This window comes from Mustela nivalis, assembly GCF_964662115.1.
Source record: "Mustela nivalis genome assembly, chromosome: 2".
In the NCBI taxonomy this organism is placed as follows: Eukaryota; Metazoa; Chordata; class Mammalia; order Carnivora; family Mustelidae; genus Mustela; species Mustela nivalis.
In genome coordinates, this window is record NC_139021.1 from 96,702,107 (window position 1) to 96,726,187 (window position 24,081).

Here is a 24,081-nt window from a genome sequence, read left to right on the forward strand (position 1 = left end):
ACCAAGCAACCAGGGCTCAATCACATGATTGTAACTTGCATTTGCTGCACTCTGAAACTGCATCAAGAGAACCTTTAACTGAACCCCGTAATCAATCAAAAAGTCTTACAACATATTGTCGTGCTATCCTTGACTTCCAGTCTGCCACTGACCTTGTATGGCATGGCCCCGTTTTCCATACACACCACAGCATTTCAATGTCACAAAAATGTCGGAGGGGGTCAAAAGGAAATCCCCCACCTTCCAAAGAAGGCTCAGACAGGTTGGAAAGTCAATACAACCCATCGGGGACAGGTTCACAGCTGGAACCCACACTCCTAGCTCAGTGGTCTTTCTAAGACATCTGCTGTCTCCTTAGAAAACTATCAACGAATCAGTAATGTGGCCCACATCATGTCATTGTTTCCATGAGGAGCTAAGAGGCTCTTTGGGAACAAAGGCAGATAGATCCCCTCAAATGAACTACCTGCTTCTTTTCTGTTATGCGCTTTGTAAAAAAACCTTTTTATAGCCCTAGGGATTGAAGTAATCACTGATATTTTAATCATTTTAATGTCTGTTATGCTAATAGCCTGCTAATAGCTAAGAGACTCTTTCCAAATCATCCAACAAGGTGACAGGGGCAATTGATGCTCATTCACTTACATCAAAAACTCTTTCTTTCTGTTGCATAAAAAAATCAAAAGCTTCCAACAGGGAGATAACCACATAGCATAACTTACTGTAAGGGCTAGGACAGTGTCATATAGGAAATAGGTACTACATGAAATATTAATGCAATTTTCTACGTATTTCCTTAATTTATATCCAGATAGAAAGATACTGAGATGGTACCTAGAAAAAGACACATCTAGACCATAGCCCACATGGCCAAGCCCTTTGAATAAAGGTCTTGAATCGAAAAGGTGTGTGTCATACAGAATAGGAGGAAAGGCCATCCGGTGCTAAATAATCCATCAGCCTGCCCCCCTCCCCTTCCTTGCCAGGCACAGCAGCAATGAGTCTTGACCTACTCCACACACAGCACAGCATCCAACTTAAACCACGGGCTCAGGAAGTTCTTCAGGAAGCCAACCTCACCTTTTTTTTTTTTTCCTTAGAAAGCTGGAGACCAGGAATAACATTTTCCTGCATTACATCCTTCACAGTTAAACGCAGAAGGTTCTCAGTAGCTGTTTGATGCCTGGTTTTTCATGAATGGATTTCGTGAAAGAGAACACCCACGACTGCCCATTACCCGCGCGGGGAACACTGGTCATGCACGCACCTGTCAGCTGCCTAACAGAACGCTCACGCTCACCGTCCCCCTCTGCGCTCCTGTGTCAACGTCAGGGGCATTACCACATTTCAGACTGCCGAAAAGGCAGGAGCACCGTAGTGTCGATGACTGACTGGAGAGGGTGGAGGATTTCCTGTGCTGAGATTCTCAGTATCAAGTAAGAAACTGTGGCCACAGTTTGAGAAATCCATTTTTTGAATGCGAAGACCTGTCCTTTGGAATGCCAAGTAGACCACGACAGAGTCCAGGGAAGTAAAGATCACGTCTGTCCCCCACATGTGCATAGCCTCAGGGCCCCACACAGGGCACAAACCAGTTAAGGGTTAATGAAAAGACTAAATGAGTAAACACAAGGCCACCACCTTTTGTTCCCTCTATAATGCAACGTTCTTACTTCAAAGAGGAAGGGAAAAATCGGAACTTGACATTGGAGGGACAGGGCAGAGATGCAGAACATTTCACAATTCACACTGACGGTCATTCCTGGAGGGTACCCCTAAGACAATACCACATGTGGGGCGCCTGGAGGGCTCAGTCAGTTAAGCATCTACGTTTGGTTCAGGTCATGATCCGGAGGGTCCTGGGATCTAGCCCCGTGCCAGGTTCCCCACTCCGCGGGAAGCTCGTTTCTCCTTCTGCCTCTGCCTCTGCCCTGTGCACATGCTCTTTCTCACTATCTTTCTTTCTCTCTCAAATAAGTAAAATCTTTAAAAAAATGTAACTGACTTTTAAAATCCACACAAAGCAGTTGGAACTCTAAAAATCTCACTTAGGTCAAGATCTCAACTCACCATCTACTTTAGATCTCTCTCTCTCTTTCTCCAACCTGCTAATTTGATGAAATTGAGTTTCCCTTCCTTGTTCAGTTTCTGGAACTAGGTGTATGTACTTCAGGGTGTGGAACGATCTAGCAACCAGCAGCAAAGGAGAACAACCCGAAGCTTTGCTCTACAGAATGAGCTTAAAGTAAATTTATAAAATGAGCATAAATCTTCCGTGGAATGACGAAAGAACAATTAAAGCTCTAGACGACAGGAGACGATTTCCACTGTTTTGCATTATATAGAAAAATATGTCTGGGACTAGGTATGTCAACAAAGTATGAAACATTACATGAAATACAGGTGCCACAGCAAGGAATTTCATCTCGTTTCTTGGACCTATTTACTGTTATTACTCACATTGTATAACAACTCATGTGTAATTCTGATGAGTTGTTATTGCCTTTATATCAGCCTTTTTAAATGAATGTGCTTGCCTTTAGATGACTTTGATAGAGTGTCAATCACCTTTGTAGACTGGGAGCTGGGGCAGTGGGATCCCTTGTAGACAGGAGGAAGAGCTTAATGAAGCCTCTTCCGCCAAGTCCTCTTTATCTTTGCCACAGAGATGTCTGCTTGGGAAATGCCCTCCTCCCTTTAAAACCTCATTTCCATTTGAAGAGCACTATTCCCCAACTGCCTCTTGCCACTCATTCCCTGTCCCTGGAATCCCGCCTCCAGGTCCAACCCCAGCAAGATATCAGCTAATAAGCATTCCCGAAGGGACCCTCCCAACTCCACAGGGAGAAGGGAAACATAGCTCTACCTCCCTTTCAAGCGAAGGACTGCCGAATTACCATTACCCGGAGGCTGGAGAACGGGACTTCAAACCCTGGAGTGGCTTTTGATAAATACTTTCCCAACTAAAGACTTCCTTTAATGCAGCAACTTCTGAGTCATAGGCAAACACCGTCTGACGTTGTGAACAACCAGAAGTGAGTCTATTAGGGGCCAGGCCTGTCCTACTGCTGATGGGAACAGACAGGTTGGAGGCGAGTTATTCCCTACTGAGATCCTGCAGGAAAAAAATCCAGCTGATAACACAGCAAAAATGAAACTAGGCATTTTTCACTGTCTTGTATGCGATGCTTACAAAGACTGAAGTATCTTGTAATTCACTGATTTGGCTAATTTTGTAGTCCTATGGTCCTGCAGCAAGATACACAACACACACACACACACACACACACACACACACACACACACATCCATTTAAATGAACTTTCTTTATTTTGCCCCCTCCCGGGCTAGCACTCAGAACCCTGTGTGAAAACGGAGGCCGTCATTACAATCACACGTGTGGCTGTAGCTTGAGACAGATCCATGTGCCAAGCAGAAATGGCACTAGCGATGTTTCTTTCAAAAGTTCTGTATTTTAATTTTTTCAATGAGTCAAGCACTACCCATGTCCCCTGTTAAGCCCCGCCCCGCCATTGTTCCTTAGAGAAAGGGAAGAGCACAGAGGCTAAACTTGCTGGAGCACAGATGGAATTTAAAACGATGTTGGTCCTTGAGTCGCAGTCTAAAGCAAAGGGGTGTTATTGCAAGGGTCAGGACTCGTTGTGTGAAGCTGCTTGACAACAGAAAGTACTTTTATCAGGAGCCCAGACAGAGAGTTGCAGGCAGAGCCCGAACCCCAAGCTCACAGAAATATGGATCTAAAAATTTACAGATGCAAATTCCCACCAAACGGGAAGACTGAGTGGGAGGGATTTTAAATGATATAGGCGAGGCCTGAAACCTTTGTGACGTGCAGAAAAGGGGAGTGTCACTACCAGGCAAATCACAAATTCTGATCCCGGCTAAGGTCAAAGTACAGAGGACTGTTATTCCAGATTAATCAGGAGATAAATCTGTATCTTCAGGGAGTGACATTAATGAGACTCTGAGGAAACAAAGGTAAAATCTGTAAATATCTTGAACAGCTTCGATAAGAACATTTGCATTTAAAACAAAGAAAGAATCCGTTATGTGCAGACCAAGGCAGATAACGCCTCCCTGGATAGAAAAGTAACAGCCCGAACTTTTAAACGGTAGTGTGTGTGTGTTTGAGCTAAAAAACAATCCAGTATTTCTCAGGAAATTGTATTCTTCTAAATCATATGTTTTAAATACTAACCATAATAATTTTAACATCTTTTTTAACCAGATCTCTTAAGAAGCCTAAAAAAAGAAATTTCTACTGAACAACCGTAGGCCAGAATTATAAATGGGCGAGAAATGTCATTCTTTAACTCAAAAGGAGAATGCAGTAACCTTTTTTGTTTAACTCCACAGCAGTAATCAAGCCCTAAGACAGATACTCACTAGATTTATAAACTCTATTTCCACCAAAGGTAGAAAAACTCTTACTACATGGGAAAACTTCTCGGAACTGACTTAAAATTTATTTTAAAACACTTCACTTACACAATATTGTGGCTTCAAAGGTCTAAAGGACTTGCCTTTGGTTATTTCAAAGTCTTGTTTTTAAGAAAATAGTTTCTGTCTTCGATTTCTTTGCCCTTGTACCTCTGTGTGTGATTAGTGGGATTTTTGGAAAGCAAACAGACTGGACGGGTCAGAACCTGGTAAGGCAATGAGAAACGTCCCAGATATTTCCCACAACACGCGGCTGCTACTCTCAAGAAGTTCAACCTGTATACATTCAACCTGTATTTTGTAAACCTACTGGGCAGATACAGGAAACAAGGCCACAGAAAGTCCCGCAGGCGGCGAGTGGTAAGAAATCGAACAGAGACGGACTTTGGTGATATTCTGCGTTAGCTAGGGAGCAAGGTGGTATCCCTCTGGTCTGTTTTCTAAAAAAATGTCATGGTTTAGAGCTGTTCTGGCCAATCAACGGTAGCCACCAGCCACGTGTGGCTATGGAAATCTTAATTAATTAATTGAAATGAAAAATGCGCTTTCTCGGTAACACAAGCCACAGCTCAAGCGTGTGGCCATTGTGTGTGACCAGCGGCTGCTGTTTCAGATGCCACAGTTGTGGACCGTGGTCACTGTGGGAACTGAGGCTGGACATCGCTGGTTCAGAGGATGAAGTCAGGAGAAAAAGTACAAGGAATGACCTCAGTGACCACAGAAGTACGTCTAGAAAGTGAGCACGGTCATCTTGTGATCTTGGAATGGTAAGAATTTCTTTTAGAGCATGGAAAAACTCGCATGAACATCCTCAAGTTTTTAAATTAACTAAAATGCGTGGGGTACTGATTATGCCAGAAGGTGCTACATGTTTTATGTCTTCGTGAGAGTAGACATTATAATCCCCATCTTAGGGACAGCCAACAAGGGTTAGAGAGAGCATGCACAGGACCCGAGATCACACAGCCAAGGCCTGGACTCCAAGCCTGCCTTATCTCTCAAAGGCCAGAGCCTGTAGGGTGGCCTGCAGAAAGGCCCTTGGAGCTGAAGAGAAAGTCTCACAGCTACACTAGCAGTTGCTCCAGCCACAACGGTGGCCTCTGCCCACACAGATGGCTTGTTCCGAATTAGCCTTCTTTCCCCCCTGCACCTAGTATCTTCAGGATGTTGAGCTGGATTATTTTCTACTAACAACGGAACACTCCCGCCTACCAATCCCATTCTCTTCCCACTCTCCACCACCCAGCTCTGAGCTTCCAGACAAGATCCCGAGCCAGTTTACCTAGAATGGAGCCGCCGTCCCTTCACAGAGTCGGCCTCGTGTCCATCCCTCCTCCAGACCTGCAGGCCTGATCGCTTACATACCCGGTTGAGCATCGATGACTTCACGTCACAGAAAGGAATTCTAGTGACACTTGCTAAGGGCTGAGCAATGATAAACCATTTCTTCTCAGATGTGGGCTCTCAGGGGTCCCGGGGCATCGAGCAGGTGCTCTGCTCCTCTGTTAATATCTCAGCCTGCATGTGGGCAATGTCCCTGGAAATGGCTTAAAAAATTAGAGTTGCTCATTTGTTACATGCTACTAACTTTTTTAAAGCTCTTTTTCAATTGTTCTAATGCTTGATGGGTCCATGCCTTTGGCCCGAGATGCACCCAACTACCCCTTCTGCGGATCCTGCAGGGGCGGCAGGGACAGCGTCCACTACAAAAGCCAATGAGGGGTCAGCCCTGCCTCGGGCCTCGCAGGCCTTACCTCCGGGGCGAGCCGTCGTCGTGGGGCTGGATGATAACCACCTTCACGGTCACGGAGGTCCGGAGCAGGTCAATCATCTGCTCGTGGGTCAGAGTGGCCACGGCCACCTTGCAGATCTCCACGAGACGGCTCCCTTGGCGAAGGCCGGCCTTCCAGGCAAAGCCGAAAGGTTCCACGTCTGCAACGATTCCTTCGAAATTCACGTGGAAGCCAAGTTGGCCCAGCCCGTTCCTCCTCAGGGTCATTTCCACGGTCTCGCAGCCTCGGGTCACTATCTGAGCGGGGGACGGAGGGGGAGACCGTGAGACGTTGCTGTGGGGCACCCCCCTCCCTGCTGCCCCCACCAGGTCAGGATGCATGCACGGGCCTCCCAGCCCTGTCCTCCAATGGCCCAGGTGACACGCTAAGGACATCGCAATGCTAAGTTCACCATAAGCAGCCGTGGCATCGGATGCAGAGAGAACAGTGGACATAAAACAGCGGCTTTACTCTTCAAAGGCACAAATACTCCTGATACAGGCATCCTACTTTTTCTTAGAAGACACTGACCCCGGAGCTCGTGAGCATCAGACGGGCTCTGGTAACTCCCTCCTCCCCTCCACCATGTCAGTGGGCTTGGCTCCGAAGCACATAAACCCACTGCTCCAGATGGACCGTGGTGACGGCAAAATGTAGGCCTTTGAAACGATGACAGTTTCACCCACGAAACATTAAAAGCTACTCAGACAATTCCATCCAACTTCTACAACGGCCCCAGTCCCTTCCCAGCGAACACACAGAGGGCTGCTCCCAGGAGGGCAGCCTCAGAAGTCAGGATGTTAGGGAATGTGTTCAAGTGCTCCCTACACCAGACGGCCCGCTCTGTCCTCTGGGAAGTCCCCTTGTGGGGGCGAGTTGCCCCTGCTTGCCTGTGTGGTGAGGACCATTAAGTTCCAAGGTGGGCAGGCCTGCCAGACTCCCTGGCATCCCCTGACAAGGGCACTGTGCAGGATGGCGCTCTGGTAGGGAGCAGAGACCCTCTCACCCAGCCACCACACCTGTGGGCCACCTCTCCTTCATGGGGTCCACCTTCTGGGGGCCAAGGGCAACCCCAAGCAGTGATGGCTTCAGTGCGCTGACCTTCCCGGAGAGTGTGAGTGTGCAGCAGTGCCGTGAAAAGGAATGTGGAAGCCAGGTGGTTGGCTTCCCACGCCATGCTCTGAGACCCCGATCGTTACTTAATGCCTCCCTCAAAAGTGCCCATGGAGAGTAACGTACACGCACGGACAGAAAAACACAGGCTCGTTAAATGTTACTCGATGATGACGGCATTGCTTATTTGTGGGAAATCTAGAGTCGGGATGTATTATACCCATACCCCCCAAATCCCAGAGCTCATGCATAAAGTTGCAGTTTAATAAATGCTCTATTTCCAGGAAACACGCTCTGAATACCCAGATTCCTGTTCAGTGAGACCTATGAGTGCAAGCACAGCTGTGGGACTGGGCTGGTTCGGTGCATGTCCGCTGTGTCTGTTTCCATGGTTACCCGCACGGGGACACACATTGGCCCATCAGCTTCCCACAGATCCACACGACAGCTGGGGGCTCAGGAAAACGGGGCAAGGCATTGCTGGTCTTCGCGGTCAGGTTTTGAAAGACTGAAGCTTGCAAAGTTATGAACTGAACTAACTGGAAATTATCAGAGAAGGACACACCCTGAATAAAATTTTCCTTCACTTCTTTTTCAACTTTGTTTCAATGACGCTTTCCTACCAAAAGTCTACGTATGTGCGACAGTGCAATTTTTAGGTGAAATTGAGCATCCACACATCAGACTGAGGAGTGAACAGTTAAGCCCTTCCCGGGACCTCTGTGTTTTTTCTTATTTCTTCCAACAGCCTGCTACCGGCCACACTTTCACCATTTGCCATTTCTTCCTCCCTTCTGTTCCTTGCTTCTTAACCTTTATAAAGGGTAAGAGAACTGGAGTTCCTTACATACTTACATGGACTCAATCACCACAGGAAAATGGTGGCTTCCTATCCATGTACCTACCCAAGACTGCCCACATAATCGGTGGGGCCCAGTTCAGGGTCCAACACTATTTAGAACTGGTAACAGCAGAGCACTCAAGCAAGGACAGGCTCTTCCAAGAGCGGGCCCCCCTGAGGGCGGGTCATGGGTTGCACACGACTGCAGCTGGCCCTGCCTGTCCCCACTTAGGTGTCAGCTCTCATTCCTTCCTGGGTCTGCACCTGCATAATGGGCGCCTTTAATTTTAGTTTCCACCACGATAAAACGCACACCGAATCTACCACCGCCAGCCAGCACTCGTTCCCCATATCTGCACTACGAAGACGGGATCCTCTTGCCTCCGCATCTATACTAACCTCATGTTTCAATCCCTCCACTGTCTGTGGGATGGTTTGTTTCCAAAATCTCCTGCTGCAAGTCATCCTAGACACACAATATATTTTCTCAAACACGTTCTGGACAGCAGGCACTCCTGTCACATTAGCCACACGACTGCTCTTCTAGAAACACAGCAGAATGGGGTCCACAAAACAGCGAATGGGGAAGGACCTACGAAATGTGCATTTTGGTGGTTGGGGAAGTGGCGTTTGTTTGTGTTATATTTTCAGGAGCACAGACTTTGATGACTCAGTGGATCTCCTAAAAAGAACTATTTCCGGTATCATTGAAAGCACAGTACATCTCAAGACCCACAAGGATAACTCGGTTCTCCAGACACATAAACTAATCATGTACTGAATCATCCCCAAATCACATCTCTGTTTGTGCCCGTATACCCGATAATACTGTTGAATGCACTGAGGTCTGTTCCTGTAAATAGCGTCTACAAATAATTAAATTATTTCTCCAAGGCTAGCAGACACTGACTTGATTGTATTGTCTCTAATACATGGTCTTGAATAACAAAGGGGAGATTTATATTTGGTGGGAGGAAAGGGGACAGGAAATGGGTAAAAATCCTCCTTTTTTCATGATCTGTAATTGACTAAATCTTTTCTAAACACTGAAATATACATCCCCTGGGGATAAGATTTAAACATGAGAAATTCTTTTGTCTCAGCATGTTTGGGTTCTTATACTATATCTGATTTATTCCTATTATGGGTTTGACAGACTCGAACTGAAATCTGGATCTTTCTGTGTGAAAATCAGGAGAAGAAATATTAACTGTTATACTCCGTGGACATCATTTAGGGGTTATGTACTAAAAATAACATTGAAAAAAATCTCTTTCAGGACCAATTTTTTTTAAGTCTAACTTAACGGGTAATTCTATAAAACCTCCTTAAGAAACTGTGGCTGGAGAATAATCACATATTTAATCTGGCAGACTAAAGAAAAACACCTGCTAAAAACACTAAAGAAAAACACTAAAACACTAAAGAAAAACACACAGAATTAAAGTTGCAAAGAAGGCACGGTCATTCATAGGGTCAACAGTAACTGTGTGCCTGCTGGTCTCCCACTGAGAGGATCTGGTCATGCCCATCTCTATACAAACACACCATATCTAGACGATTCTCTATTTTTTTTCTTTCAGATACCATAAAAATATATCCTGATGTTCCCTTTCGGAAGTTGGCTTAACATTTCCTTTCCAAACACGCTGCAATGGGTGCGTCTCCACCACTCACATATTTAGCAACTGCTCAAAAGGACACAGCATTTAGAGTTAAGCCCTAGAACCATACAAAACAGGAATGCATTCCCTAGCTGCCACAATCATGGCGGATTTTCCAGCGTGGAAGCCATCATAAATCTGGGATCGAAGACCTAAAGATGGTAGGAACACAGAACCTGTACTCACTCCTAATCGCTGGACGATTTCCCTGACATCTTCAGCACAGTTGTCCACGGAGGACAGAAGAATACATTCCCCCCGCTCGTAGAACACTTTGATGCTCATTAATCCCGATGTCCACCCGATGACGTCCCTGCAGGAACAGTTAAATACAACGTTCTTGGAGTCCTTTTCAATCAACATTATGAACTCATTGGAAATCCCAAGAAGACATTCGATGTCAGCAGACTGGCCGAAGTCCCGAGCTATGACGTGCCACATGATTGCTCCAACGCTGAACAAATGGGCATCCTTCCTTGGTTTCACTTTCTCCTTTTTCTTTGCGCCCAGTGTAATGAAGCTGAATTTCACAGACGTGTCCACAGTAGCGGTCGTCACAAAGTTCTCCGCCAGATCCTTCAAGTACTCTTGCCTCGTTCGAGTGGCCATCGCTCGGAACTTTTCTGACTTATGGGCTGCGTTTTCTGCGTTGATCACTTTGGCTAAAAGGAAGTCCCGAAAAACTGCTGACTTTGGAAAAGTTACTCCTTTGGGAATTGGTGGACCAAACGGTGGCACATCTTTTGATCTAGAAACTCCAACACTGAGAAAGGGAAGAAAAAGAAAAAGGAAACAAGATGAGTGTTAATACTGTAATATTTACCTTCAGTAAACATGACAATACTCTCAACTTAGGCTATCTGTTTTGTAGCTTTCTGTTATATACAAATTTCTGGATGCCCAGGGTTTGTGTGTTTGTTTTTCTAACTCAGATGGGCTGGTGCTCTACTCTGCAGCTGGTCATCACTGGGAAAGACACTGATGCTTCCAACAGAAATGAGGTCATGAGCCCCACGTGGCTGCTTGGGATCTCACGGGTAGTGGATACCATAATCACACTTCACAGGGTCAAAAGTTTTAGGTGTCCCATTTTTGTAGGAAATGCTCACTTGGTCACATTTGGAAAATGTCCGTGAAAGTTTTATAGGGGTAAAATTTTAAGAGATTGCAAGGACCGAGAAGATCAAGTGTGGAGTGACAGTAACAACCGCCTTAATGTGTCCAAACCGACAGTGATGCTCCCCGACATCAGGCAGAATGTGTCAAACCCGTCTTGGGATGAGACCAACTACAAAGACTGAATTAATGGTCATCGACGAAGGACTGGACTGAGGGAACAACGAATCCCAGAGCAACGACAGCATCTACTCCCCAACGACAGCGCAGCTACGGAGAAACCGAGAAGCAGTACTAATGCCACGTCTGCCCAGGTGGATGCTCCCTGTGTTGCAGTAAACAAAGGAAGCAATCCGGGATTCGTCGTCACCATCGCCGAAATCCTGGAACGCAGCGAACTGAGGGAAGAAAGAATTCTGTCCAGATCTGTGCTGCTGGGTGTCTGGAAAGTGGCTGGTTAGACTCTTAAAAAGATCACAGTCTCTGGCTCTCTCTCACCTTTGCTTTCATCCGCACACTCCGCAGAAGAGTGAGTCACTTCCAGGGAGCCGGGCTGTGGATGGAAGACTGGTGGCAGGGGATTCCCCACTCTCACGTGACACCTTGTAGGATTCCCTTTGGGACAGAGGAACCTAATCCATCCAGGGACGGCCGCGCGTGCATGAAACCAGACAGTGATGGGGCAGACTCAACTCGTGTCCTCAAAGGAAGGTGGTGGAAGTGCTACAGAGGCTGACATGTCTTCGGGACCAACCTCATAGCAGACTCATCTCCCCCGCCACCCTCCACGACTAGCCTTAGAGCGGACATTCCAGACTGCGTAGGAATTAACTGGTCCTCAGGTTTTAACTCTCAGAGAGCCGTCACAAAGCTAGCTGGCCCTGCGATGAGGCTGACCACACCTTGTTGCTTCTCCTCTAAACCAGTCAGTGGGATCATGTGGCCGATCTCCGCACTGGGACCGACCGTCCCAGGAAACTCACGTGATCACATCCCCTAATTTCTTTTTTCTCCTTCCAGTAATGATTACAGATTTCTGGAAGAATTTTACCCACAGAAGGCCCGGGAGGTCCACTCTCACGTGACACTTTGTAGGATGACCTTTTTGTACTTAGCTTTGTGGATCTCAAGCTACTCTGACTGGCTGCAGGGTGCACACACTTAAGCCAAAGCCTCAGGGACAACTTTTTATCTAAATATGTTCCCCAAAAGCGCTTACTGAGGAGCTCTGCAGGGGTTAGAGGGCAGTATCTTATAAAAGGGCAATTGATTTTGTCCCATATTATTGACCCTAATATCTAACGGGAAGTTCCTTCCACCATGCACAGCATATTAACAACTCGATCAGCTGGAATCCTGTGTATCTCAGATCCAAGCTGTACAAGAAAAGCAGCCAGAATTGAGGTCTCACTACTCAAGAATTACTAATGGTATTATGGAGTGGAGATCAATTAGAGATCGCTGGTACCGAAGTTTATAGAATTCTTTCAAACAGAACTGAGGTCAGAGGAATGTCCTTGGTCAGATTTAGATGATTTCCAATGGGCTGAAACAAGAAAGTGTTTCAGAATTTTCTTTCTTTCTTTCTTTTTTTAAGATTTTATTTATTTATATGAGAGAGAGAGACAGAGTGCGTGCATGCGGGGGCAAGGGGAGGCAGGAGGAGAGGTGAAGAGAGAGAATCTCATGCAGACTTCCCGCAGAGCACAGAGCCTGATGCGGCGGCTCGATCTCACAACCCTGAGACCATGACCTGAGCCGAAATCAACAGCTGGACACTTAACCAAACTGGGCCACCCAGGTGCCTCTCAGAATTTCTTATTTTAGCCAAGTAACTTGATGGCATAGTTAAATGTAAGACCCCCCCCCCCCCGAAAGGAACAACACGAAAGTGAGCATTCCTGGATACGCAAGTGAAAGGGTTCTGGGAAAGCAGAGTGGTGGTGGGCAGATGCCACGCTGTGTCTGGGATTCCAGCCCCACAGCTTGCCTAGAGGCTCTGAGCTGGTGGCTTCATCCCTCCATGCCTCAGTTTCCTCATCCACAGCATGGAGGTTAGACCGTGCCATTCTCAAAAGGCCACGGTGAGCATGAAACCAAATATTGCAGGCAAAGCTATTATGATGCAAACTGCTTTATTATTAGTAGATCACAATCACCGCTTTGGTCATTGATTTAACACTACCATCTAATTTTTGACAGGAGGGACTATGCCTTAAGTTTTTGAAAAGGGAACCCGTTGCTTTGGACAGATACTGCTTCACTCTTACTCGATGGTGCGCTACCAAGCTACACAGCGAGCAGTGTACACATTCGTTTACCACGGGATTCATGTGGCGAAGAGTTTATCTTGGAAAGTATACAAACACGTCAGTCCCTCAAGGTTAGCTCTGCATCGGCTCTTTCTGATAAAATTAAAGTTAAGTTTGCTTTTTGAAGACTTTAGACTACGATGATGGTACATGGAGCTCTTGGGATGCTGCCCCGTCGTCTCTCTCTAGGCTCCAAGAGACCCTGCCTTACTTCCTAGGAACCCTGCTACATCCATGAGAGGTGCCTCAGATGACCTCTGGAAGGTAAGCGCATGCCTTTCTGTGTTTCTGGCATTGCCAGACATGACAGTTTTTATCAGCAGAGACCATCTTCACCCAACGATATTTGTGGGTCAGGAGACCTGGACCGTTTTTTTACCCTTCCCTTGGAAACTATTTTAATGAATTTACTTTGTCACTGGTGAGTTTTGAGGAATAGCATATGAAAGAATCCTATAAGGGGATTTTGGAAAATGTGAGCACCGTAAGGTTATTCCATGGGACAGAGTTCATGTGGCCTCGTGAAATGTTAGAGGATTGATTTGACGACAGTATTCAAGAAGATTATTACTGACTCGTGGAGGAACACTCATGAAGTTTTTAAGCATGATCAGTATGAATGTGTATGAGGCACTTCTCAAAATTTGAGGCATTCTACTCACTTTATGTTTGAATCTCATTAGCAAATGGTAATTAAGTGATACCCACATGGTTTCTTAAAAACCAACGATTCCACAGTTGGGTGACTTGAACAATGCTAACCTCTATCATAGGAAACCGACCACAGTCTGCTTTAATTATCAGTAAGATCTACATCTAGCCCAGTACTGGTTTCAACGTCCCCCCCTAGTCATTTTATTAAAATCCGAAAACCTGAAACAAATGAAAACAGACATTACTGCTAACTTAAAGATTTTTGGTGCTCACGAACCGCCTCGTGACAGAAGTATAAACTAAAATGGAAAGTAATTAAAAATACTTGATTTGACCTAAAAACAGCAGCCAATAAAATAACACCAAATTCTATAAAGCCTTAGGCTTACGTTTCTCATCTATTATGAAGGTTCATTTAAGATTAGTCTCCATAATTACCATTCATCGGGTGAGATCTCAGAAGAATCATCCCACTTACCATGTTTGTACCAACATTATCTGTTTTAAACCTATGCTTGAGATAGGAGACGTCATGCTTGTTATAAACGGCATTTTTTAAGGAAGTGCTGGGCATTCAGGCCAGTGGTCTTCCACCAACCTCTATCATAGGAAGATGTGACTCAGGGATCACACAGATGCTCAGGTCAATTTCACTTCTGTGACATCACCATACCACACAGCAGGGTCGGAGAATGAGCCCATTTAACAAGCTGTGAGGCGACATTCGGGCTAAGAATGACCAGTTTATAGACTCTGTGTTCCTTTGAGATGGGCTGGGCGTGGGGCAGGGATATAAAACCAGCAACATCTAACACACAGACCAGTTTCTCTGTGCTTAGGAGAGCACGCCCTACAGTCCTCCCCGTCCCCTCCCAGCGCACATGCATGCGCCCCACTTGGCCCAGAAGGCGGCTGAAACAGCACTTACAGTTTTAGGATGATAAAGGGAAATGACCTTTGGGGAGTGCCAGGAACACTAATAGGTGTTCTACAGAATTTCTGCTATTTATTCTACACGCTCAGGTAGGTACTCTTATCCTCAACTTTAAGTGAATGAATTAAAGTTTCCAAAATTAAAGTAACTTGTACAAAGCACAGCGGACAGCACAGCGGGATTCTAAACCCAGGTCGGACACCCGCCCTTCTACACCACAAGGCGAGATCTTCCAGGGGCCACTACCTCCCCCGAAAGGGGAGGGCAGAGGAAACAGAAACATGCGGCTCGGGATTCGGAGGCACACGCACGGCCTTTGGAAGTCACCAACGCGAGCGTCAACTCTGGTCCCAGGAGCCCCGAGGGAGGGAGTGTTTCCAAGATCTTGGATGAGAAGCAGTGCTTTCCCACTACCACCATTACTTCCGCTTGGGAAGAGCTGAAATGGCCACATCAGCCACCTCGGAGGCTGGGATCAACAAAGCTCTGGTTCCAGCAGTGGCTGTATGCAGTTTTTAAGGGGAAAACTGAGGAAACCTGTAATCTACAATTTTGAATGCCCAGGCATTTCGCTGCTCAAAATGGGAAGGAGGCAATTATTTCATACAGAAGGCACCTGAGTGAAGACAGTGGACATATAATTAGGAAAAGAACCCAAAAAAGGATAATTATGGGGCTAGAGAGAATAATTGGAAAACAAAGATATTTCAGGAGACAGGGTGCTGCTGAAATCCAGCCAACGGAATGGAAGACCGGGGTCTGCTTGCTCACCTGTAACACACGTTCTCGGTGCACGGGTTGTGCACTTTGACGATGACAAAGACGTGCTGGAAATGGGATCGGATGCTTCTCGGAGTAAAAGGAAGTGCTCCGGGCTCTTGGAAGACAATGGTCACAATGTCATTTCCGATATGCCTTTTCCTCAGAAGCTGCAGTCAGGAAAGAGAACATATACAGTTCCAGACACAGTCTTCCATAAAGACAAAACACGGCCACATTATTTAACTCGCTCCTCTGTCCATGTTAAAGGACTGATTCGGAAAGCAAAAGCCTCTCTCTGAAAGTCAGCGCTCCTCAAGGGGACACCAGAATAGCAAAATGGGCTGCATCCGAAACATCTATGGAAAGACAAGCTGAACGCAGTTCATCTCTTGGAGGTTTAAAATTCAACTCCTTCTCGCCTTGAGCTTTCCCACTGATCTACTAAGTCCTTAGCACTAAAAAGGCTTTCAGGAATTTGTTTTAAAGGTTTTATTTATTTATTTTTGAAGGAGAGCACAAGCAGGGGGGAGGGGCAGAGGAAGAGGGAGAAGCAGGCTCCCTGCTCAACAGGGAGTAGGACTGGAGGGGCAGGGGGCTAGATCCCTGATTCCCTGGGAACTGAGATCATGACCTGAGCCAAAGGCAGAGGCTGCAATGACTGAGCCAGCCAGGCACACCCGCTTTCAAGAATTTTATGGTTTAAGCTCTCTTCAGCTTAAAGCAAGGAGACAGAGTGAAAGAGAGGGTACAGATTTGCTGAAAGTCCTACACCAGCCTGTGAGGGCCTTCCCTGGTGTCTTGTGCTCCCCCGCAGCCCTGTCTACGACAACACAGAGAGACTGCTACTGCACTGGCGAATTTACGATTCAAACTACTTCACTGAAATCCGGCCTTTCAAATGGGATTCGGAAACACAGAATTCTACCAGGTTAACGGCTGGAAAACTCCATGGTGTATAATCTTACACATTCCAAATGTGGCAGGAGACAAGGAACCCCAGAGCAGCAACACTTTATTATTATGGTGATTATTTTTATTTATTTTTTATTTTTATTTTTGAGTAATGACACTTCCGTGTAACACTCCGTTTTTCATTCTCCTTTCACCCAGAATGTTCCCTTCGCCGCAAGGTGATCCTGGACAACTCAGGGCTCTAAGTCAGGTATCTCGTCCCCTGAAAGGAACTTCCCTGGGAAGCCTGCACAGGCAACTCCAGCCACACACCCGGTCTACTTTGAGGGCATTAGTTGTAACAGAACCAGGCTGATAGTTGATTTACTTCTCCCGCATCAGGTCATCACCATGGGGAGGGCAGGAGACATGTCTTGGTGACTGCTCGGTCCCGGACCCTGCGATCATGACCTGAGCCAAAGGCAGATGCTTAACGGACTGTGAGTTCCTGGTTTCTGATGGTCTGTCTGGGACACAGCCGGCACCCAGCGCAGTTGCCGAAGGCATACCTGACTGGTGCAGACACGGGATCCCAGCCACACCACGCTGTGCAATAAAACCATGAACGCAGGTCGATAAACCCGTATACTGGGCGCTCTCTAAGTTGACGCAAGCAAAACCACAGTGTCCGTGCTCACCAAGTTTGTGATCTTCAGTTTTAATAGATACAATAATCTTTATAGGAGCTGGTGATGTAACGGCAGGAATGTGATAATCTCAGGTAGTAAATCTCTCTTGACTAGCAGTAACAAAGACAACGAGCTTGCTCTTAAATTTATTTGGCACCTACACAACTCAGCCTCACCCTAAAGAGCATTAAGTTCAACTCTTAAAGCCTTTTCAACCCAGATACAAAGAAGATTTCATTGTCGGGCCCCAGACTTTTGATTTCACATGATAAAAGGTCTGGGAACTTGGGGATGAAATGTTCCTTCTTCCAGGGTTCTCTGATATGCCAGTTAAATCACTGATTCATATGCCGAGAAACTCCCATTTAAATCATGAGGGTTCAAGTTCACACACACACACACAAGTCACTTTCCTGTCTGGGTGAAGGTTTGAAACCTACGTTAACACAGACTCAATGAGCCATCTCTAAATTTAAGAATGTTTGCTAAATAAGTCAAAATGTGCCATTTTGGACGCATGTTAAAAAAAAAAAAATCAGTAGCCAACGAGATCCTCTACACGGTGTGATTATTTCCCCTTACTACAGCGGACACAGATGATAATCATGATAAAAGTGTCATGTAAAGAGAACGGAAGCAAGGGTACGTATATATCTAAAACAAACATCAACGGACACGCTGGAAATCGTACTAGAAGATGATGTTCTTCCCTCGTTGCCACAATAACTGAAGTACAGAGTTCCCAGGTATTAAAATAGGACAAAGGAAAATCAGGAACGAATGAAAAGTTAAAAAATAAATGTCTTTTAAATACCTAACACCACTGTTCAATGTATCTGTTGAACACAGCACACAAAAGCTGACTCTGTGGTGGACTTAACGTCCTTGAAACACAAGAGTTCTCAGATCAAAGGGCAGAAGACAGTGCGCGCCATGGCCAAAGCCACGCTGCAGCCCTTCCTCCTACGTGGGTGCGGTGTAACCCCCTACCCTTGGCCGGCCCTCTCAGTTACGTGCGTGGGGCAGGCGTGAACGCATGAGTCTACGTGTCCTCACTCTTGAAGGAACCACAGCGAACAGGACAACCGTTCCCATCCATTGGCTCTTTGTCCGGAAGGAAGACACCGGGTCCGGGTCTCTACTTCCCAGCACAGGATTACTGAAAGCACCACTTAAAAGGCTGGTTCCCAAAACAACGTGTCCCTTTCTAAGCATATTCTTTGGCTTTGTAAAACGGGCTTTGTAAAACGGGTGTTTAATGGTCTGGTTAATGGAACCAGGGTCACAAAATGTAGTTGGCAAAACAGTAAAGTGCGTGGGGCGGGAGGGGCGGGGAGTAAGGTGATTCATTAAGAAGGGCAAAATCTGAAACTCTTTGTAGGAAAATACAATAAGAAAACTTAACACCTTGCCCATTAACGAGATGCTTGGCTTTGTTGAGAGGCTGAAGAAAAAGAACATCTGGAAAGTTCACCGAAACACTTTCAAGTGCTTTCCAGGATTTTGCCAAACATCAAATAACCTAAGTAACTTCGCAAGCTTCTTATCTAAAGGTAAATATTTTCTTTCGTTGTTAGTGATGTGTTTTTTCCAACTAGCCAGTGAGGTTCTGTGTCCGGAGTTCAGGACTAGAAGGGGAAAGGGGACGGCAGCCCAGCAGGTGGTGAAGGGGAGCCCCTGGGTCCCCGAGCCCCCTCTGCACTATTTGGGGGATGAAGGAACGGTGACTTGTAGGGCTAACTCCTCCTTTCCAGACATGAAGGTCCCAACGCGTTTCAGCGCCAAAAGAACCACTTTCTCATCTCTGACTGTAAGAATGAGTTACAAATAAATACTGCGTGAGACAGATTTACATAGTCCGTCCTGCAAAATTTCCAATGCTTGAGTCTAGCAGCGAAATGGGCATAAGCTCTTGTTAGGACAAGAGAAGTGAAATGTGATTCCTCACCCAATTCTACAGCAAAAAGCATCCAGATGCGACAGAAAATGCAAGCTTCAGGTTTATTCTCCACTCCCTAACCAAACTCCAGGGCTCCCCAGGACCAGTTTTAACTCGATGCACCCATCCAAACTGAGTGAAAGCTGTCTGGTAGCCCCGCTTGGATCAGAGGAGGCATCAAGTCAAGCTAGGTCAGACCTATCAGCCTCTGTGCAGACAGGTTTGTTTGTTACTTTTTTCTTGGCTTAGTAAAGGTAGAAAAAGCATTTTGCACCTCATTCTGGAGGGGTGGGGGAAGCAGTCTGCACACTATGGAAGAAATGCAGTTGGATGTGGTTCACAAGTTTCTAGGAATCAGAATTAGTGAAGAGAAAGTGTAATTTGAAACTAGAAATGGCTGGGATCTCCGGAGAGAGTCTCCTGTCTTAAGAAGCAAATAGGTAAAAATTTGCGTGATTTCAAAGGGAAAAATGTATCATTTAATAATCTTATATGTTCTGAAATTCAAAGAGATGAGCCCCGAACTGAGCAAAAAATTAAATGTATCCCCATGAAAACCAATCACAAGTACTGGATCTCAGCCCTTGGGTTGGAATCTGAAGTCCTGTGGGTAGGAGCCGGGCTGAGCAAGCCTCCTTTGACCCGTGCCTTCCCACCCCTCTGACCTTGTCACCCACCCTACTCCTCCCAGACAACCACCTTGTCCCTCTGACAGGCTAGTTTTTCCTGTCACAGGCACTTTGCACTTGCTAACCCTCTGCTTGGAAGTTTCTCCCCCAAACACAGAGGGCGAGCTTCTCCCCCTTCAGAGACCTTCCTAATTCTGCACATGTACACACAACACACACACAACACACACACACACACACACACACACACACACCCTCACGTACTCATTACTCAAGACTCAATACCAGTTGTTAAGAGTTTTGATTTTTAAGAGATATCTAGAGTTTCCTGTGGAAAGTAGAAACATGAACGTAGATTCTAATAAGAAGGAGAGGGAAACCAACATACGTGACCACATAAATTCACAAAATCTATACTCAGGGCAAGCCTTCCCTACCTCCTCACCACAAAAAAGGTGAAAGCTAGGTTAACCACTCTTATCTCAGATCATCAAGATCATATTAAATTTAATTGCCATTTCAAGGATTCATCGTGGAGTACTATATATAACCAATATAAAATATTGTATAAAATATTTAATATAAAACATATATTTTACCAATTGGAAGCATATATGTACAAACCAGTTAAGTGAGCCAGGCTGCGTATTTCATAAATAAACAGAAATAAACCAAGGAAGTAGGTTTTTAATGCTTTAATAATAAAGTGAAGATAAGAGGAATTTGGAGATACGAGTATTTCTGACAGCCGGCAGCCCGACCCTATTGAAACAATCATGCTTATGGTCCTGCACAAGTACACATTCCTATTTAAGGCCTGGGGATAAATCAAATCATGGAAAGCTGAATAATCATTTTATTCTTCCAAAATATTCCAAATGATTATTTATAGGTGAACACAAGTACAGTCAGGACTGTTCGTACTGTAATTTAACGAGGCAGACTCCTCCTATATATGAATGGTTTCTTAGCAGTCCCAATTAGGGACCCACAGAAGTGCACAAACCCCCTAAGACAAGCCAGCCATCTATCCAAATTAGATAGAGAAAGGGTTCCAGCCTGGCTCAGACCTAACAAGCTGTGTCTCTGTTACCTCTGCAGAGGTCAAGGCTGTCCCTAGGCTAACACCAGTATTCTTCAAATGGAAGCTCAGAGACCTCGGAGCTTGGCCTTCTTCCTTAGGGACCTCTTGGGGGCTTGGACATCCCTTTCAAGGAGAGCAGCTCTAACTGTATGCATGCATTTAAAAAAAAATCATAATTTACTGTGTGCCAGGCTCCATGCTACCTGTATTCATTTTATATACCGAGACTGAAGAAAAGGTCTCTGTCCCAGCGAAGTCTGAAGCCAATTTGTGGCATTCTCTCCACCGATAACGCCCCATGATGGCTGCTCTATGATCTGTCTACGGGACTAGCAGAGGGGAAGCACATGGTGGAGACAGCCCTGGGAGACAGAATCCGACCACCAGGCTGGCCCAGAGAGACTGATGGGTCTTCAAGGAAGAGGGAAAACCGCTCCAAGAGTGGGCTTTCTTATCACTCCCTGGGGCTGGCTAGGTTTTCTTTGCAGGAGTCATACATTCCAAACACTGAACTCTTTTGCAACAGTGGTAAACTCTCTCAAGACTTTTAATACATCTTGGAATCGGCTTTCAGCTTGATTTATTACAAGAACAAACACAAGAAATAATATCTGATGTTGACGAGTCTGGACCAGTTAAATAGTCACAGATACCATGGTGCTAATGAGGCCAAAGTTACAGGCACCGCTCATGTACAGGCCAGAGAACTTTGCTAAGTTCACTGGCCTCAAACTGCACTCAGGAGCGCAGCTGGTCATTTCAGACATTTCTACCCCTGGTACTGAGATAATCTGTGGGCATGGTGGGGCGGGTGGGAGAGGTTGAAGGGGCCAGTACAACCTGTAACAAATTTGGAGTACACGTTTGAAGATTGCACAGTAGCAACATTTATCTACAAACAGAATATTCTGGTAACAACCCAGGAGTAGCAAAATATTAAATGCCAAAGTAAAGATAATTTTGTGAATTTATTGATAAATTAGCCCCTTAATTTCTTACCTATCTAGGCCTTAGTTTCTCATACCAGAGCTCTAGGATTGGGAACAGGAAAATGAAATGCAAATTAAGTCATTTAAAAAGCTTGCACTTTATATTTAATAAATGATGAAATAGTAACCGTGGCTGAAACTTACTGAGCATGCTCTGTGTCAGGCACCATTAAATGCCTTATACGTATTAGCTCATCTAATTCTAGCCACCATCTATGAAAGGTTCATTTATTCCTTGGACAAATGTTTATCGCCTGCCTACCGTGCTCAGGGTAGCATTCAGGGTGCACAGGGACACCTTGATGAAGAAATGAGATCAAAGTCCCTGCATTCAGGAATAAACTAAGGCACAGAAAATTGTGCCCAAGGTCACAAAACTGGTAGTTGGGATTCAAATCCAGATCGTGTGGCTCCAGAATTCTTGCTCTGTTAACAACTACATTTTTCTATGGAAGCCAATTTTCCACCTAGAAGCAGGAAGTACCCTAGAATTACAGAAATCAGACACAAAGAGGGACATGCTATGAATTGCCTAGTTCAAGTATCAAGTCTGCCAAACCTGTAGAAAGTTCTCTATAATCCAGCATTTTTTTTTACTCTGACCCCAGGTGCAGCTCCAGAATCCTTAACACAGTTTTCCAAGTAGCCACTGCTGGCCGTCTGAACCAGGTCTGCATTATATAATTAATCCAGTTTCTTGAGAGGCTAAGATCTTACCCAAAGGTACAAGGCAAGTGACTGGCTGTGGCAAATTCAGAATATGTCCACTGACTCCTATTTCCACTCCTTACCCCTCCCCGCCTTTATATCATGAATACTTGCCCACACAGTGTTTCGCATGCAGGTTTCCCAATGGGCCATATGCAGGATCATATATATTCCAGGCACAATAAGAGCACTCATTAGAAAAGCAAAACAAACGATTTTATAGTTTTCTACCTCTAATCCATCAGCAAAACTTACTCAATGTCATGGATTCTCACTCAAGTTTTCAAAAACAATAACCGAGAGGTAGCAAAGTAAGTCTTTAAGCTACAGAGTCTGTAATGTGTAGAATCAATTTACAAGGTATATATTTCCAATTTGGGAAGCTTAAAACACCCATCCACACCCTACTCCCCAACCACCATCTGTTCATCTACTTTTTTGTGTGTAGGACTTTGAGAGTTTCAGTGGTGGGGGGGGTCAGGTACAGAGAACTCATAAGCCCACAGTTTTAATTACCATGCAACCCAAAGGAGGCAGGGAAAGCCCAACAGACGTCAGAATCCCAGAGGCTGCCATACAGGAAGTGAAGGGGGTCCATCCAGCGTGGAGTCCAATGGCTCAAGTAATTAGGGAGCTGAAAGGGCTTTGTGGTTTGAACACTCAATGACTGGGGTCAAAAGGCACTGTCTCTTACTTCTGCTAAAGTACAGACAGATTTCTTGGCCGGAGTAAGCCCTATCAGTTTTCTGAGCAACGACTCACACAGAGTTTAACTACAGAATGATTCTCGAGTATCTGCGAGACAACGGCACTGGTCTAAATTAAGCTTCTTAAAAGCGAGTGAATCTGTTTGACATTCTTCGAAGTAAATTTGTTTTTAAGAGCTAGAAATCCTTTAGGTTAAAACATTTAAATACATGCATGGGATCTAGTGACTATAACTCAAGTCTTAAAAAGCATACAGATGTACGGGTGCCTGGCTGGTTCGTATAAGCCGTCTGCCTTCGGCTCAGTCATGATCTCAGTGTCCAGGGATAGTCCTGCATTGGGCTCTGTGGAGACTGCTCGTCCCTCTGCCCCTCCCCCACTGCTTGTGTACACACACACACATACACACTCTCTCTCTCTCTCTCAAATAAATAAATAAAAATCTTAGAAAAGAAAAGAAACCCAAAGAGATATGTGATCAAAAGGTAGATTTTCTGACAGTTGGGGCAAGAAATCTGATTATTAGAAAACACTGAAGACCATTCAGGCAGGACAAGGGACTGAGTGTAAGCATCAGATAAATGGTCAGAAAATCCAGATGGCAAGGAGAAGGGAAAAGGAAAGAGGTGTTGTCACTACTGTGAAGAGCCTGGCTCATCCCAGCTGGAGGGTCAAAGGCGGTTCTTGTAATTTGTGACCGCAGAGGGTAAGCGGTTTCTTTGCCAGAGGTGTATTATGACCACCTTCATAAATTTCATGAGCATTCAAAAAAAGAGAGAAGGAAAACACTCCGTTGTGATTAAGTTTCATTCGTT

The 24,081-nt window shown here is 45.4% G+C and overlaps 1 protein-coding gene across 7 annotated transcripts in view; it reads right to left on the reverse strand.

Moving 5' to 3' along the window:
- Positions 1-24,081, reverse strand: part of SIPA1L2 (signal induced proliferation associated 1 like 2) — a 106,049-nt gene that overhangs the window by 49,885 nt on the left and 32,083 nt on the right. For all 7 annotated transcript variants that reach the window (XM_082718940.1, XM_082718939.1, XM_082718941.1 and 4 more), the window contains exons 6-8: positions 15,639-15,796; positions 10,038-10,614; positions 6,216-6,490 (exon numbers count right to left, since the gene is read on the reverse strand). In XM_082718940.1, the coding sequence (XP_082575066.1) occupies positions 6,216-6,490; positions 10,038-10,614; positions 15,639-15,796 (1,010 nt within the window). The remainder of the gene's footprint in view (positions 1-6,215; positions 6,491-10,037; positions 10,615-15,638; positions 15,797-24,081) is intronic.